This window comes from Pleurodeles waltl, chromosome 6 (genome assembly GCF_031143425.1).
Source record: "Pleurodeles waltl isolate 20211129_DDA chromosome 6, aPleWal1.hap1.20221129, whole genome shotgun sequence".
NCBI lineage: Eukaryota > Metazoa > Chordata > Amphibia > Caudata > Salamandridae > Pleurodeles > Pleurodeles waltl.
The window spans coordinates 316,389,693-316,407,560 of record NC_090445.1 but is presented as its reverse complement, the minus strand read 5'-3'; the positions used below and the strand labels follow the sequence as shown (position 1 = coordinate 316,407,560).

At 45.7% G+C, this 17,868-nt stretch overlaps 1 protein-coding gene across 2 annotated transcripts in view; it reads right to left on the bottom strand.

Annotated features, from left to right (window-relative positions):
• The window catches only part of SLC7A8 (solute carrier family 7 member 8), a 71,296-nt gene that overhangs the window by 42,427 nt on the left and 11,001 nt on the right, over window positions 1-17,868 (bottom strand). For both annotated transcript variants that reach the window (XM_069238122.1, XM_069238123.1), the window contains exon 4: window positions 11,504-11,655. In XM_069238122.1, the coding sequence (XP_069094223.1) occupies window positions 11,504-11,655 (152 nt within the window). The remainder of the gene's footprint in view (window positions 1-11,503; window positions 11,656-17,868) is intronic.

Sequence of the window (17,868 nt, the reverse complement as noted above, 5' to 3'; positions counted from 1 at the left end):
TTTTATTTGCACCCACAATGATGATCTGACAATTGCCTGGTTGGCATAGTGATTCCTGATGTATGGTGGCTCGGTCTATAATTATTATGTAATACAGTTGATTTTTACATAACTTGTTGTGGAGTCTCATTTGAGGTGTATTTATTGTGTCGCTGGGTTGTGTGTGTTGTCCAAATGCTTTACGCACTGCCTCTGGGATAAGCCTGACTGCTCGTGCCAAGCTACCAAGGGGGTGAGCAGAGGTTATCTTGGGTGTGTAACTCCCTCGCCCTGACTAGAGTGGTGGCCCCTGCCTGGCTGAGATGCCTACCCAGGCAAACCAGAAACCCCATTTCGAACAGTAGAGGCCTCATATCTCAGAACCTATATGAAGAAAGAGGACCTCACCTACCTTAAGAGCTATATGAGGGACAGTGTCCTCATCTAACTCAGGCGCTGTATGAGGAAGTGCAGCTTCCTCTAGATCCTGGTCTCTGTAATGAACAGAGGCCTAATTTCTGTCAAGGTTAGACCTTCTTATTTTACACTACAGGAACACGGTGTACACACAAGAGGGTTTCGGCCAAGGGCATGGCCTGGAACGCATGGTGCTGAATGTGTGACTTGAGTTCTGGTGCCCAAGGCCCCACGGATGAAGTTCTCCTTCCTCCACAGGGACAAGTCTGGACAACAGTGGGGGCCGAACGATCTCTAAACCTGGAAGCCCCATGGCAGGCACCAGATACCCAGGAGAAGGAAGCATTACCCTACAGGAGAGTGACCTGGTCCCGTAATTCAAGATGGCGGTGTCCACTGGGGACAACTCTAACACCTGCTCATGCTGGATAGAAAGGAGGCACGTGCTCACAGTGCGGCAAGGCAGGCACTGGAGCGGAGGCATGTTGAGGGTGGCGACAGGTCGGCTGGTCGGCTATGAGGAGTGCACAGCTGGCACTGTGGCACATACTGCCCCTGAAGAAGATACACCTGATGGCTGGGGTTTGTAGTGACCTGTGTAGGACCAGCTCCCTACCTCTGCTCTACCTTTTTGCCTATACTGTGCATATGTCCCACTTTGCAATCTGCACGCAGAAAGCTTTTACATAACTTCTTTAATACGCGTAGAATAAGATCATGCCATCAGGCCCTTCTTTTTTGCTTGCAAGGCTCGATTGCCTGAGTAATAGCCTGCCTGGTAAAGTTTACCATCATTGCGGAGAAGCTATTTAAAGTTGGTGTACAACCTACCTGAAGATCACACTGCCAAAAGCTTCCCCTTCTTCTATTTGCACTTCTCACTCACTGTCACTTTTATCTGGCATGTTTTGCACTAATAACGACAATACTGAAATGGACTATTGGCTCTCATGTGCATGTCTTTGAATCATGGCACTGTTCGATCTTGATAGTATCTCGTATTTTTAGTTACACTCTAAAAGCGTTCTTTTGCTGATGCACTTTTCTTTTATCTGTTTTTAGAGTCGAGCCTGCATTGCATGCGCTCACGCATGCGTATCGCAGCGAGACGCTTTTGTATTTAGAAAAGGGCTCTGAGCCCTGTCAACTGCACGTCAGTGTTTTTTATTGGTTCTTGGGCTTGCCTAATAAAATCTGCTTGCTTTCATTAGTCGAAGGCAAGCATATGTCATGCCTTTTCCGGTGGCTAGCACTCCTCGAGTGCAGCGACTAAGTACAGAAAACATGCGAAGCTCGCTGTTTCCATCGGGCTCGTGGACTTCTTTTTCTCTAATTTACGAGCGCGATCTCGCTTGGCAGAAGTCGAGCGCTTTACATAGTTAATTTCATTTTTTCGGGTTGTGTACATAAATGCACTTTTGCCCGATAGGTGAAAAGTCGGGTTAGGAGTTTACAACGCGATCAGCTCTAACATGAGCAAACGCGAGACCCGTTGCATTGTAAATGCTTGTTATATTTGTAGCTTGTTTTTTTTTGTCATGTTAAGGTTTTACTTAATTGCATCATGATCAATAAATAGAATAACATGACAAGCGCTAGGGCTCAGTCCTACGGGGGACTGGGTAGCTGTCCCCTTGGGGATAGGGCAGGGCGCGGAGCTGTGGTGGACTGCAGGAGGGGCGGCCCCCGCGCACCATGCATCTCGGGTGGAGCCTATGCAAACACGCCTTGAGGAGGAACCCTGATAAAGATTCAAGCTCACTAAACTTAGTGATTCACTGTGCTTTAGAATGCACCTTTGGCCGCATATTGGCCTGAAAGAACGATTCCCCATGCTCCAGAGTGTACCACAAAAGTGTTCTTTTTTCCACACTAGTGAAGATGGTTCCGCTCCCCACTGTTAGAATAATTAGCCTCTCACTCCAATGAACGGGTCCAATTGCGCCCCTAATTTCCAAAAACAAAGACAGCTTTGTTACATTGAGTCAGTTATGACACAGCGGCTTCAAGGCACATGGGCTCTATGACCCTGAAGATTTTAAGGTTCATAGAGTTGGAGGCTCAAGCGCATAGGAAGTGCTCAGTATTTAGAAACCATTTCACACTCACTCCGAGAACAAGAAGCATTGTGTGTGAGAGAGGTACCAGCAGTGTGTGGGACACGTGCTATGTGAATCGGAGGTGGACATTAGGCACGGGATGTGTGTGACTCGAGGAATAGGGGTTTGTGCGGATGTGATGGGTGTGTGAAGGCCAGGTTTTTGAAGAACACACTAATGAACAAGAGGTGTGAAGGCCAGGTTCGGACTGGCATCTAGGGCAGTCTGGCAGTGCCAGAAAAGGGCTGGTCTGACAGGTCAATGGGCAGTTGTTTTGGCTGGTTGTGGGCCAGCTTTTTGGTCTGGTGGGCGGGGTTTTACTGTTGATTTCCCTCGTATCACCTTGCAAAAGACCTATATAGCATATCTTTACAAGATTAAATCTGCCTCGCTTACCAAATGTGGGCCCCTTTTCTAGCTGATTCGCCAATGGCGCCACTTTTAGTTGGGTGACCGGGCCTATTTTCTGTCCCAGTCTGAACCTGGTGAAGGCAGAGGAAGTCTGACTCATCAACGAACGGCTTTCTTGGAAGGTTTCTCAGTGATGCCAATCTGTCTACGTAAGTGCTATAGATCAGCAGCCCTCCTTAGAAGGAAGCGACCTCACAGAAAGACACGCCACTGGGCCAGCAGAGTCACGACCTCCCTCGCGCCGTTCTCTTTCACCACGGGCCTTCTCGCAGCAGTTCTCCTTTAAACTCTCCACGACTCGACTGTCCCCCCCGCGTGGAAAACACGCGCCCTCCAGCAGGAACGCAATACTTGGTAAACAAGCAAGGAGCGCGCCAGCTGCTAGCACGAAAGCACATAGCACTGGCAACAACGTCTAGAGGACTAACAAAATACCCAAGGCCCAAGATACACACCTCACCGACAACACACGCGCACTGACACCACCACCTACAACACTTTACTGCGACGCACACCGAGGTGAGTTGACACAGCGCTGACAACACGCACATATACACTGACAATACGTAGCACGAACAAACGTACAGGCGACAGAGCCGTAGCCAAGCCCCCCCTCAGCCCCCGCTTTGCGAAGGGGCGAACTAAAGGTGAGGGGGTACTTTGCAGGGAGGGCCCCTTAAGTTTCGACACGCCACAGCACTGACAAAACACGCCTACGCACACGGCAATATGTCATACAGCACTAACGGACACTCTGGCATATCCTACCGCCCCCCCCCCCCCCCCGTGTCCCACATTCCTGCTTTCTAGCATCACCCATATTCCCCCACCTCTCAGATTGTTTAGTGGTGTTGGCCAAAACCAGGAGTGGTTGAAAGGCACCCTTGGGATACGGATCTGATGATAGCTGTGCACAGTGCTTTATTTGTAAAAAGCCCAGAAGTCGATGGCTGGCGTTATCAAAGGTCGGGTGCCCTACACCAAGGCGTGCCTCCCTGACCCCCCATCAGCCGTTCCCTGACTCTTTTCCTCGCCCCTGCTGGTTCTTTTTCATCCCTGCTTTCTCACTCTGTGACTGTTTTACTGTTTTCTCTTCCCCCTCCTTTACCTCTTTCGTATCTCTCTCCCTTTCTTGCTGTAGATCAGTCTGCTGATGAAAATTAAGTGTCGGTCCCCAAAAAGGAGTGCCGATGTGTCCCAGCTGCACCCACCGACTCAAACTGAGCACTGAATGTGCACCTTAACCTCTTCGGGGCCCTCAACCTGCTCCCCTGGAGCCCCCCATCTCTCGCCTCGAGTCATCTCTCTAGCTGCCCCCACTTGTGTTGCCTTTGTTCCTATTCACTATCTGCTAATTCAGCAGTGACCTCATATCCTGAAAAATTCAACGAAAATAACAGCTGGCCTTGCACGATACCCCCCTCACCACAACCCCCATTCTACCTTCCTCAGATCACAAAGTATGGAAACAGAACCGGACTGAGCAGGTTTTCTCCCCCACCCCTCCTTCATCCTACAAAAACAGCTGAGTGAACTATGACCTACTTTTGCAAATCAACAACATCCGCATCACACTGAGCCCAGCAACCCGAGCATCACGTCTCCGGCAGCCAATAGCGAGAGATCCCTCTGAACCCTGTAAGTGCCTTGTGGCTCTTCATAGCCCTGCGTGTCAGGGCGACACCGTCAGCCGGCGCTGACTCCGAAAGCAATAGCGCTGCTGACAGCATGGCAGGCAGAAGATGCGAATGTGACGCTTCCTTGTGTGTGTGTGTGCTTTTTTTTTTTTTAATTCAGAGCTTCACATAACAGTGTTGCTGCCTTCAAGCACTGTAAATATAGCAGGTGCCACCATTATCCAATGTGATGACACTTATCTTACTGACCTCAGAAGGATGTAAGGTTGTAGTGGCCTTACCGAGATTTTCTATTATGATCAACACAGTCGAGGCCAGCAGTAAACACTTATATACGTCTCCATACTCTGAATCGTCGCAGCCTGGTTTCCCTAATTATTCGGTGGACCTAGCCCAAGGTCATATCCACTTAGTCCAGCGGGATGCCACTTACGCCACACTCCACGACTATGGGTAACGGCTCACTTCCTATCTCATGTAGTGCCAGGGGGTAGTTACCATTGCTGCAGCAGGTGCATTGGCATTGGCCCCCCGAGGGGCCACTAAACCTGCTAGTCAAGGGATCCATTTTCCTTGCTTGCTCTAGAGCCCATAGCATCCTTGCTAGACTACTGTGTAGTGCCAACGAACCACTGCTTGATACCCAAGATCCCCATCTTTAAACCTAAGGATGTACGTGGAAGACTCAATAGGTTAATATCAAATTGTTTTTATATAGTGCTTAATCCTACGTTTTGCCACTTCTACCAGCTGTAAATAGTGTTTTAATTACTGTTAACCAAGGCAATGGTACTCAATATACTGACATCAAAAGGGTGGAAGGCTGGCTGACCCGGCCTTGCTTGGACTTGATATCCCAGTGGCAAGCGCTCAGCTCCAGGATGGGCAATCCCATCGCACCGACAAAGGAAGAAAGTGAATGCAGAAATAAACACTTAAGCTAATTTTACCAACTGCAACCTCACATGCACATTCTCCACAAACTGTTGGGTAATTGAAAGCTTATATATTGTTCAAAGCAACACAATTTTAAACAAAAGGAATGGGGCATCTTGTTAAAAGTAAAACATTCACATACAAACGTTTCAACAATAGAAGGTTGTAGTAGTACACAGAATGCACTTACCACATCGAATTCAGTGTAGGGCGAAGTATAAAATTCAAAAAGTTTTTATCTAGGTGCTAAAGTGGTATTGAGTTCCTTAATACCGAAGAAACCTACTTAATAAACAAAACATGAAATACCATAGTACTCATAGCAAGAGCTCAAATCTTAAATGGCCATACATGAATGTATAGATCCAAGTCCATAAATGTTATACATCCAAGAAAAAAAAGTTTATTTTGTGGTAGTACAGTCCTTCATATATTTCCAGATGCTGTATGATAATAGAACAAGGCAGCCAACACATGTTTCGCCACCCAATGTGACTTTTTCAAGGCTAAAAATACGGTGTATTATAAAGGCGCAGAGTCTGGGCCGTGTGGCGGGCCCCTCTGACCTATGCCCCTCTGACCTAGTCCCTATTGATGGTTTTGTTTGTTCCTCCCTGTGGGTGTTTTCTAAAAAAGAACCAGGGGAGTTCAGATTGATTCAAAACCTGTTGGCCCCTAAGGGTAGTTCTGAAAAATGAGGCTACTGACTGACATTTATCTTCCATCAAGTACACTTCCCTTGATCAAGCGATCCAGATGCTGTGGGAGCTGCTGCCTGGGGCTGTGACGGTGAAGTCTGATACTGAGTCTTCCCTCTATTTGCTCCCTGTCCAGCCAGAAGATTTATCTTTTGGGTTTCCAGTTTGAAGGAGCCTACTACTTTGATAAGTGGATGCCGATGGGCAGCTCCGTGTCCTGTTCCTATTTTGAGAAATTTAGATTGTTTCTTGAATGGGGTTTTAGGGAAAAGTTGGGACACCAATGGGTGTTCCACTACCTCAATGATTTTCTGCTTCTTGGTCCACCCAGCTCTGAGTGATGCGCTGAGGCTTTGGGGACCTTTCAGAAACTGACGCAGGATTTTGGGGTCCTACTGGTGCAGGACAAGACGTTAGGGCCAGCAACTACGATTGAGTATCTTGGAATTGAGTTGGATTCTGTGGCAGGCGTGTCCAGGCTTCAGCTAGAGAAGGTTAGCACGTTTCCCCAGGCCTTGCAGACATGCCTGAGAGCTAAGAAGGACACACTCTACCACCTGTAAGTGTTGGTGTGGTAGCTTAATTTCAGTCTCCGGATCATTCCCATGGGGCGTCCCTTCTCCTGTTCTATTGCCCAGGCCAAGTCAGGACTGTAGGTAAAACATCACCACACCAGGCTGTCCAGTATGGTCAAGCAGGATATGAGGATTTGGGAGTAATTTATGCATGACTTTAATGGAACTTCGTGTAGCCTCGGCAGCCTAGGACCAATGGGGATTTGGGTCTCTTTACCGATGCAGCGGGCAGTGAAGGATTTGTGGCCCAAGGAATGGGTGCAGTCTGTTTGACGGACAATATTGGCTTTCTAGAGCTGATCTCAATCCTCGTGGCTCTGTCAGTATGGCATGAGCAATTTTGCAATCAGTCAGTGGTTACAGCTGGTGGACATCCAGTGGTTGGAGGGGGCCCGGGCCCTGGCGATTTACAATCCTCGTGCTAAGGCTCATCAGGTCGGGAGGGGTGACCATGTCCTATTGCACTGGGACCCCAGTAGTGAGTGCTGTCCTGTCCATAACTTAGAGGTCTTAGTGACACATTGACCCCAGGGGGTGGGGGGTCCTGTGCTAGTCCACAGAGATGGCACCCCTTTGGCCAGGTACCAATTCTCTAGGATAATGAAGCATGCTCTGTCTGCAGCAGGATTTGACTCATATGAGTTTGGAACCCTTTCCTTTAGAATCGGGGTGGCCAGTGCAGCAGTGGCAATGGGGCTCTCAGGTGCAGCTGTGCGGAGGATTGCCAGGTGGTCCTAGGACTGTTACATATGTTATGTGAGATTGCATATGCTATAAGTGCTCTGCCTTATCCTGTTTTGTCATTTCCCACCCTTCTGTTAGGCGTCAGGTTCAGGAACTGGAGTGACCGGTTAGAGGTCCTGGAGGTTCTGGTGCATGTAGAAAGGAATGGGATCATGGATGTTTGGATCATTGGCCCCTCTTATGTGTGGCGAGCTAGGGAGCTGTATACAAGAGGTGTGTTTGCATCCTGTGCACTGCAGGCTGGGTACATCTTGCTTTCTACAGTCGTGAAGGACTGCAGCTCCCACAATTGAGGTCTGTATTGGACATACTGCTGCTGAGGGGATGCACGCCTCCTGGCATCATCATTCTGCACCTAGGTAGTAATGACTTGGTTCATATCGGAAGGCGGCTTCTGTTTGAATTGGTGGTCTTGGAAATTAGTTGGCTGGCTAAGAGATTTCTTCAGGTGGTGCTCACTTGGTCAAGTATCATCTCCCAGTTGCAGTGGGGGGGCGGTGAATCGGTCAGGGCTTTGAACGAGTCAGTGTGACGGATAAACAATAATATTGCCAAGCTGATTAGACCACCTAGACTGGCCTCCATGCCCCATGGATACATAAAGGGTGAACTTTTCTTCTTGTAGGATGGGGTGCACCTCTTGGGGGCTGGCAATATGTTTTTGGAGAACTTGTTGGCTTGGTTGGTACACCCCTCCCAGTAGGGGTGCGGGGGTGGGGTGGCCGAAGCCAGGTAGTAGATTTACTATGCTGGCCTATGGTGGGATGAGATCATGATTGGTGGGGCAATTCGGCTTACCTTTCCTACTTAAAAATTACACCAATGTCACAGGACTCTCTAAAGGGTGCTGGCAGGGAATTGAAGGTAACATCCAGGGACGTGGGGGGGGGGGGGTGAGCGATCACTGGCATCTTGTCCTTAGGGCCAACCACCTGTGCAAAGCTAGCACTGGTCCTTGGGAGGAGGGTTGAGGGGACGTCTGAGGTAGGGATCCTGGGGCCCTCTGCACAAAGTTTGCACCCAGAGGAGTTGCAGGGGTGGGATCCTCGCATATTGAGGGACCTACCACAGGGCACTAGTCAGAAGGGTTGATCCAGGGCCAGGAGTCACCATTGGGGCCAGTCTAGATCTCATCTGCAGTCACTGAATTGGGATACGCAGGAACACAATTGAGATAGTATTAAGAAACAATGTGTTAGTGCCTCTGTTAAGGCTAGATGTCTACACATGTAAATTAAGCTGTAAATATTAAGGGTTACTGCGTTTAAATGTTGGAATGATGACTGACTTACAAAAATGTTGTTTGTAAAAATAAAATATGGCTGAGGGCCATAACATGTGTATTATTAACTAATGTATGATGGGACATGTGGGAATGTAACTCTGGGGTTGGTGAGGGAGACCTCAGAGGTACCAGACCAAATGGGCTGCAGAAGAATGATTGCAACCCGAGTTACATCATACACAAGACAGCTAAAAACTACAGAGATGCCAGTACTGAATTTACTGAAGGTTGGTTAACATTTTGAATAGAGATGCAGGAAACAAGCTGCATCTCCACTATCTTCACTCAGTACCAATAGGGGAGGATTCCCACTAGGATTACAAAAGGTGGAGTAATGAGGTTGCCCTTTGCCAAGCAGTATCTATATCTGCATTGGTATACAAAAAAGTGATGGATGAAATGCTTGAATTCATCTCAGTCACTGGCAATTACTCAGGCCGCATCCTAGTCCATCATTATTTTGTACACTGTCACCTTAGTTTGGACTAAGCCATATGCAAAGCAGTCTTGGCCCTCTGCCAATTGGAACAGACAAGCCTGAACTGCCAAGCCAGGCCTTCCCTGAACCAGAATACAACCAACCTAGGATTGATTTTACCCTAATTAGGGCTCATCAGCCAGCTATAGCTTGGTTCCAGTGAGGCAGGGTGCATGGGACAAATGTCTCGGCATACCCATACCACTTACAGCAACATTGTTGCTCCTGAAATCAAGCTTTTGGACTGGTCACGAATGGGCCTACTCGCCCCGGAACTGCACCACTTGCGCGAAGAATCACTGTGAGCTGCCACAAGTTTGTCTCTTTGCACAGCAAGCATTCCCTCCAGTCAGCCCATCCGCGACACCTGTTTGGCTCTTTGCACCCGCAGACCACCACCAGTGACGCTCTTCTTACTCTCAGGGAACTTCTTCCCCGTGAACAGGACACTTGGCTCAACTTTAAGAATGTAAAACTTCAGCAGCACTTGTCAGGGACTGTATCCAGCCCACACTCAAATGCAGTCGCCCTGAATTTTTAGATTTCACCTGATTTAGCATGCCCAGACAGCGCCCGTTGGCCCTTTATGCTTTATTGCTTAAAAAATTCATATCTTGACTTCTACTTAATGGATTTTTGTTGTTTTGGCCTTGTTTTACTCATAACAATCTAACCCAGTTTTCTAACTTGGTGTGGAGTCTTTTTGTGGTGTTTTTACTGTGTTACTGTTTTAAAGTGTTGTACAAATACTTTACACATTGCCTCCCAAGTACAGCTTGCCTGCTGTTCCTGCTCTGTGCCAAGATACCAGAGGGTGAGCACAGGTTAATTTACCATATGTAACTGACTTACCCTGACTGGAATTGTGGTTCCTACTTGGACATGGTGCATACCTCTGGCAACTAGAGACCTAATTTCTAACAATGACCATGGACTCTAGCAACCACCGATCAAGGTAACCCCGAACATGACACTCTGGCTTGCACCAAATCAGACAAGATGGCTGTGCATGTAAGTTCCAGCTAGCACCAAAGTAGATAAAGTGCCTGCCATGCTGGTCCAGCATACACCATGCTGGAGTAGACAATTATCCATGCAACTTCCAGCTTGCACATAATGGAAAACTAGACTACACAAAACTATAGAGCTACGCCAGTATGAGCACCATACTTTATAGATACCAATACAATACTACTGAATGATGCTCATTTACATATCAATGAGTGTGATACACAAATTAAGTTCTGATTTGCCTTTCAATGAAAAAGAGGAAGGAGTAGGTTGTCAATTATGTGCAGCACTCTAATGTCTCTCTGGCATGCAAAGAGGTAAAAATGCATTTCTAACAAAGTGCTCTCATCCTTGGGAGCACAATCACTTGCCCAGGTCAATCAAAGCCCACGTCACCCCCTTGCCTAGTAATGGTTCTCCCCATCCATTTAAATTGGATTCCGTTTCCACAGTACAACTTTGCCCTCGCAGGCTTAGGAGTATAAAAATAGCACTTGCAAGCCGCTTCAAACTGGTGACTGGTGTACACCACCGACCATTCACAGTGCTACTAAGCACCTTTGGAATGAGAACATTGAGAAATGCTTTCCTGAGCTAATTACATACCCCAGCATTACATATGCCCCTAACTGAATGATTCGGACAGCAGCACAGCACAGATCACCGAGCTTAAATTCCAGTCTTTAGTTCTGCTCCGTGTGACAAACATGGGACCATTCCACCAAAGCACTACATAAACAATGATAGCCGAGAGACAGTCAATGAATTCAAAAGAGCAGATGGGCAAAAGAATTCCAAAGAGCAGATGGCTGATCCCTAGCACAGCGCTCAGGCTAGTGTTAATACCTGAAGCGTGACTCCAGGCTTCTTGACCACAATTCCTTAGGAAACTGTTTTTTTACATGCAGATCTTTGCTTTTTTTCTGTTTGTTTTGCAGACATTCAATTTGTCATTAGACACAGACTCCATCTGCTCGCTTGTCTTGCAGAGTGTCAGAGTCACTTAACTCTAGGTGTGTATCACTGGTTTACTGCAGTATGACAGTGTAGTTCTGGGAGAGCAGGAGGCACCTTCATACTAGCCTCTGTACTATCAGACCCTAAGGAAAGGGCCCAAAGGCCCACTTGGGTGACACTGCTATGAGAGCCAACTCTCCCCGTACAGCCAACCTCATTGAATTCACCATCAATGTATCAAAGCAATTCCCCAGAGTAAATGGAGGTGGTACTCACGCAAACAGACGGCAGCCAGCAACCGCAAACCAGACTCTGGTGCGAAGCAGGTGGGGAAGAGTGGCTGAAGCACATAGTTGGAGAAGGTGAGGGCAATGACAGCCTGGTTGGTGGGATACATGACCAGCACTGCGATCCATAACCTAAGAAACCTGGGAGCATGACAGAGAGGTCCAAGGAGCAGAGGAGTGACATGAGAAAAGCAGATCATGGCACAGAAAGTAGGAAGAGGCAGAAGAAAATGAAAGGACAGAAAGCAGGCAAACAAACAGAAATATGACCAATGAACAGATGATGAAGTAACACAATACAAAGAAGAGTGAGAGGACAAATGGACAAAGAGAGAAGGTAAGGAGACAGAGGGAGGATCAGGGAGCAACAGGCGAATGATCAGATAACAGAATGACATACCCAACAACAAGATGCAGAAGACAAAGGGGTATATGGAAGTAGGGACATAGAGTGAATGAAAGAGATGAAGAACAGACAAAAATGGATGAAGAGACAGATGAAAAGACAGAGCCAATGAGGAAGGCCAAAGGAAGGAAGGGTGGGGAACAGTATCACAAAAGAGATAGGAAGAGACAGATATAGGTCAAGATATGAAGAAATGGTAAACAAGCAGCATTGCAGCCACAAGAAAAAGTAAGGGTCAGAGAGATTGTGAGATGGTCAAACATGCATCAGCAGGGGAAAGAAAGAAGTGGAAGTGAGGGATACAGGCAAAGGAAGAAATGATGGAAAAAAGGAAATGTATGTTTGGTGAAAACAATGTTAGCTTATATTATTATACACTAATTAACTTAATACAAATAGCCTTTATCCTTCCAGTGTGCGGGATTCAGGTCTTTTGACCCTGTGCAACAATATGTAATTACTAGTTCGGTCTAGAACATTGTTTGTCTCACAGGACTTAATCTAAATGCAAGGGCTTAGAATGGAACACTAGTCGCAAAACTGCATCAGAAGGATGGCACTACAGATTGAGTAATTACCTCGAGTGGCTTTGTAAAGCAGACTGACCAACTTGAGCTTTGTCCTAGAGATCTTGCCAAAGCAACATGGCTTACATAAAATGTCAACAGATTTTTAAGTGAGTCGTTAGGTCCGAATGGTAACAGTAGGATAAACTGAAAAACAGAGCAGTAGAAAGGCTTGCCTTGACAGCACCAATTTTAGCGTTTATATATATATATATATATATATATATATATATACACACACATATAATATATATCTTAAGTCACAGCACTACACCTTTAATGGGTCCTACTGCTTTCTGACCACACCTTCGCAGAGAATAATCTCAAAACAGAAGGGAGTGCTATCAAATCACAATGAGGCACTTGGGTAATTCAATTATATAGCCGTAAACTAGGGTATCATTCATTTCATCAAGATGGCAACTTCATTCAGTCCATAGGTACACAGGAGCCATAATGTGGAGTCCTCAACACATTTTTATTCTTCAATACTTACATCCAGCCCATTTGTGATTTGATAGCGCTCCCTTCTCTGTTGAGATTGTTCATTGAGTGGTGACAGGCATATAAAGTAAATGGATGGAAGGGGCAAGCTAGATAGCAAGCACAGCACAGACTCTGGTGATGACAGGAGACCTTGGCGACAGAATTTGATGCAAGAAACTATCCATGTGAAGATATTGTTTCAAAGCCTCTACAACAGATCCATAGCTTACAGAGAGAGTTGCCTTGTCATTGCAAATGCCTTGTCCTTGCCAAAAATGGCAGAAACCTTACTCACAGGTTAAGCGGAGATTGTAAGGATACTGGAAGAAAATTAGAAGATAGAACTGCTGATTGGTACAGAGTAGTGAGACTATGTTCAGCCAGCAGCAGGAATGATTTCTTACACTGTTAATCCTAGCTTCTTCAACACCAGGATTTTAACTAAGTCAATCATTACACGTGGTGTGCAGGGCGACTACAAACTGAACTTAGAATTATGCATAACATGGGGCACAGTAGTTCTTAGGTGAGGTATTACTTCACCATTTTAAGTTCTACCCTGAGAAATGTTTGCTTTATAAAGTGTGGATTTTTCTGCACACCTAGCTGTCCTGTTTCAGTCAGTAATTTAAGATTTACTCTAAATGTGTAAAGAAGGACTCAGTATTCTAGTGGATGCAATGATAACTTGAAAGCTAACCATCCAGATTTTAGCCAGTGCTCATGCAGTCTGCATAAATCCAGTGTTCGGCTCCCAATCAGAAAGGAAAACCTATTTTGACCAGAGTTTACTTTAAACCCCCAAGAGCACCAAGATCGACTTCCACTTTGGAGGAAGACTCATAATCTGGATTTTCATGACACCCGACATATTAACTCTATAAAACAAAGCATCTCATTTGCCTAGACACCACAGATCATGAATACACAGCACTAGCATAACGGTCTTGAGGGTCACGGCCTTTAAATGCAACAAATAGTATACACCTTTACATTTAAACGAGTCCCAAAACATAGGAAACTGTTTCACAGCTTCTTCACGAGCTTACATTCATTGCTGAGGGATTCTTCCTCTGAGCCAAAGAATCCAAGATCGGTCAAAGGTGCTAGGAACCCATCATTCGTCATAGGGGCTAAGAATCCAAGACTGGTCAAGGGGCCAAGAATATAGGATTGGTTAAAAGGACCAATAATCCAGGATTGGTCAAGGTGGCTAATAATCCAGTACTAATCAAAGGGGCTTGTATGGTATTGGAAATAGATTGGATTCCAAAGATCCTCACTGAAGGATCAGAAGTCTCTCTTGCTCCTTTCTGTAAAAGGAAGAGAATGTTTCCCTAAAAAGTCCAAGGTGTTTCCTGGTATTAGAAGAGCAACTGGGCTAATCGTGATTGAACAGCATTAACGCTGAAGACTGATTCAAAGCTATGATTTGCAGCACCCAAAGGACTTGAAGTGATTTCTTCTCAGACTGATAGAGAATCCTTCACCTTGCCCCAATTTTAGTGATGAGAGTAGATCTTGGAAGTGCATTGAGTACAGAGGGAAAGCAGGACACTTTTGCCCCCATCTCAAATGCTAAACAAAGGAGGGGAATTGGAAATGTAGTCCCGCTGTAAAAAACACCTTAAGTTAGAAAGAATGGGAGGAAGTCATGCCTCCAGTCCAAGCTCCGTGACCAAGGAGGCAAGCCCAGGAGTCATGTCACTCAATGTTGGTGTTGGGAGAACAGAAGCCAGGGGGAAATTAAGCTGAATGTGTTTAAGCACAACACTTAGAAATACCACTAATTTGTACAGAAAATTAATTTTATCGGAAATTAGGAACTGTGCGTTTTACCCACAGCGCCTAATATGTGACGGACTTAACATAATCAAGTAAATTTAAAGCTAGTTAGAACTCAATAGCACCCAACCCAGCCTCACTGATATAACCTATACATGCCTTGTAACTGGCACAAACTCTTTATTTCCATTCAGAGTAATTAAGTTGTCCACTACAGTTAGCGGGTTGTTTTAGCAAAATGCATCTGAATTTTAGATAAGGATCGTCGGCACAGGCAGCACACAGAGTTCACTGACTGAACAGTACATATGTTAACAGCTACCTTGATTCTTTCCAGTTTTCTGGAAGGAATGCCCCACTAGTGGGCACTGTGCTCGACCCAGATGTCCACACCTTATGTCCTTTATGTGTGCGTGCCAGAGTGTGGGGTGGGGGGGTCCATGGAGGCAGTCTCAATGTGTACTTTGCACCATTATGCTAGTAGTGCACAGTTCTGTTTCACAGTGTCCAGACCCCCAGTTCTTTATGGATGCACCTTTCATTTCATTCCTGTGACGGAGAGGTGCTTGAAAATTAGGCTGACTCCATCTTCTGTCCTGTAAACACATGAATAATAGGGACCTGGTGTTTGTTCTTTCTGCAGAGCAAAGAACAGGGCGCATAAACTGTGTATTACAGAAAGCTGTAATGTTAACCCTCATAGGGTGGTTGAATCTCCCTCCTGGAATAGCACTCAAAGTAGTTTCTAATAGAAGGCCCACAGGAGGCAGATAGACTTGACAGGGACGTGGGAATTGACCACTGAACCAAATAACAAAGATTCTGGGTCCCCAGGGATCTCCTATAACAGCGATGAAGAGAAATAACTTGCAGAAGAGGCAAATTATGGTGGACAGATAACAAGAACTAGAAACGACAGTTATTTACAATTGCAAAAAGAGGTAGACATGAATTGATATTATAGCAACTCATATCATTAAGTTGACAATGCCATTGTACTGTCAACTTTATAGCTTGCTTCAACTTCTCTCAACATTAAAGTGTTTAGGTTGGTCTGATAGTAAATATTATCAGTCTTTTTATGAGTCCAGTCTTCAGTGTGGGTTTGTTGGTTTGGGTGGATGAACTGCATTACAATCGGACTTTTTAATAAAATACAGCACAGTAATAGTTTGCACAACCCTCTTGTGATCTGGGCTTGTTTCTTTCTATTTATGAAAAACAGCTCCAAAACTATTGGACTCAAAGAATCAGAGGTATTTTGGCAGAGACTGGCAGATGCGGGGCAGCAGCAGGATACTTCCTTTTTTACACAAATCTACATAATGTACCAAGTGGAAGAGGAACAATGCTGATGGGTGCCTGAGCTGTGGTTCTGTTAGTGAGGCTGGTTTGGAGGGGCTGTAAGGATAAACAACCTTTGTTCTGCGCAGGAAGATAGGGCACTACTAAAATGTGGAATAAACACCGATGCATTTCTCTGCAGGTCTGCTGGAAATACGGCATGTCCTTGGTCTCGTGTGACAGCATGCACTCCTGAAGTATAGTGGAGTCTCTTTGAAGAGAAGCTAGCAGTAAAGAGATGGCTCACTAAGGATCCTGAGTAGCAAAGACTGTGTAGATCCCGGATGCCCCTGGAAGAGGGTACCCAGAAGGAAAGGCACAGCTCAACGTGTTGCCCTTAAGCCAGGTATCCGAGAAGTGAAACATGTTTGGCCTTAAACTAGGTAAGCAATCCTAAGGTCACCTCATTCAGCAGCAGTCATCAGCCACTATGTGGCACTGCTAATCATTCCCTCCATAAACGCACAAAATGCTGCTGCTATGAGGGACTTGTGTAATGTTTGTGTTATCCAGAGGTTCTCAACCAGGGTCAGTATAGGGCATCAGCTTGTTGGAAATGCAGACATGCGAGGAGGAGAGAAGTGTTGGGAGATGCCCAAGGACTGACAGACTGCAGAGAGGTTTGAAACGTGAGTGCTAGCCAGGTGAAGTAAAGAGGCCACAAACACCGAAGTGTTTTCACTGCTGCCGGAGAAAGGGACATTCTCAGGGGCAGTTAGACAAGGGATGCAGCAAGCTGTCTCTTAGAGTCTACAAACAAAGGAGCACGCCTGAGATTTAGGCTCCATACCCTTCATATGCCCATCGGTCCTGCGAGCACAATCCAAGAGAATGCTATCCCTGTTGCTATTCATAAGGTATATTGTAACCTCACCCATCTCTTTTGAGAGACTAGAGGACATTTCCAGTTTTTACCTGTTCGAATTCAGCTTTAGTTCCCAGTAAGCCTCCGTCCCCTGACAGCTGATTAGCCTCTCTGATTCTGTTGCTATTTGGCAGCAGCAGATAGCTCGACTCATTTGATGAACCCAGCCACATATCGATTTACCCAGTCCTCCCAAACCTCCTGCTTTGCTAATGGTGCACCATTGAGACGTCCTGCCTTTAGCTTCAAAAAGCTAGAAGGCTTGGGGTTTTATCGGGCTGAAATAAACAAACAATGTATGGCAAAATGATTGATAACAAATGTAAAGTATTAATGAAATGGCACTCTTTTGAAAACTTTGGGTAGGGGGTGCAGCATTTATTGTACCACCATTGCAATGACAAAGTGAGAACATGGCTCTAGGTATGCCACTGCAGCCTAGTCAAGCAGCTTTTAAACTGCCAACTTGACAATGCAGAATAACCCTTTGTGCCAAGTCCAAACTTTATTTTTTATATTTGTAATTCACTCTAAGGTAGGCCTTATTAAGAGCCCATAAGGCAGGATATTGAAAAGAAGAACTTCTTTATTTTCTGGTTTACATGACCCGACAGTGAAAAATCACTATTGCTGTTTTCACACAACAAGCTTGGTACTCCAATTGACTAATTTGGGGGTTACACGTTTACACTCCTAAAATGCTAACTCCCATTTGGAACTACCAAAAGTATTACTTCAAGGTAGCAAATTTATTTTAACATTGAATCAGAAATGTTGCCAAATTTGGATTCAAAGTAACTAATAATGCAAAGAAGACTCTAGAGACACACCACATTTTGGCCTAAAGTTTCTAGTAGCTGTTTCTGATTAACTACAGCAGTTGTCACCTGAGACAGTCTGCT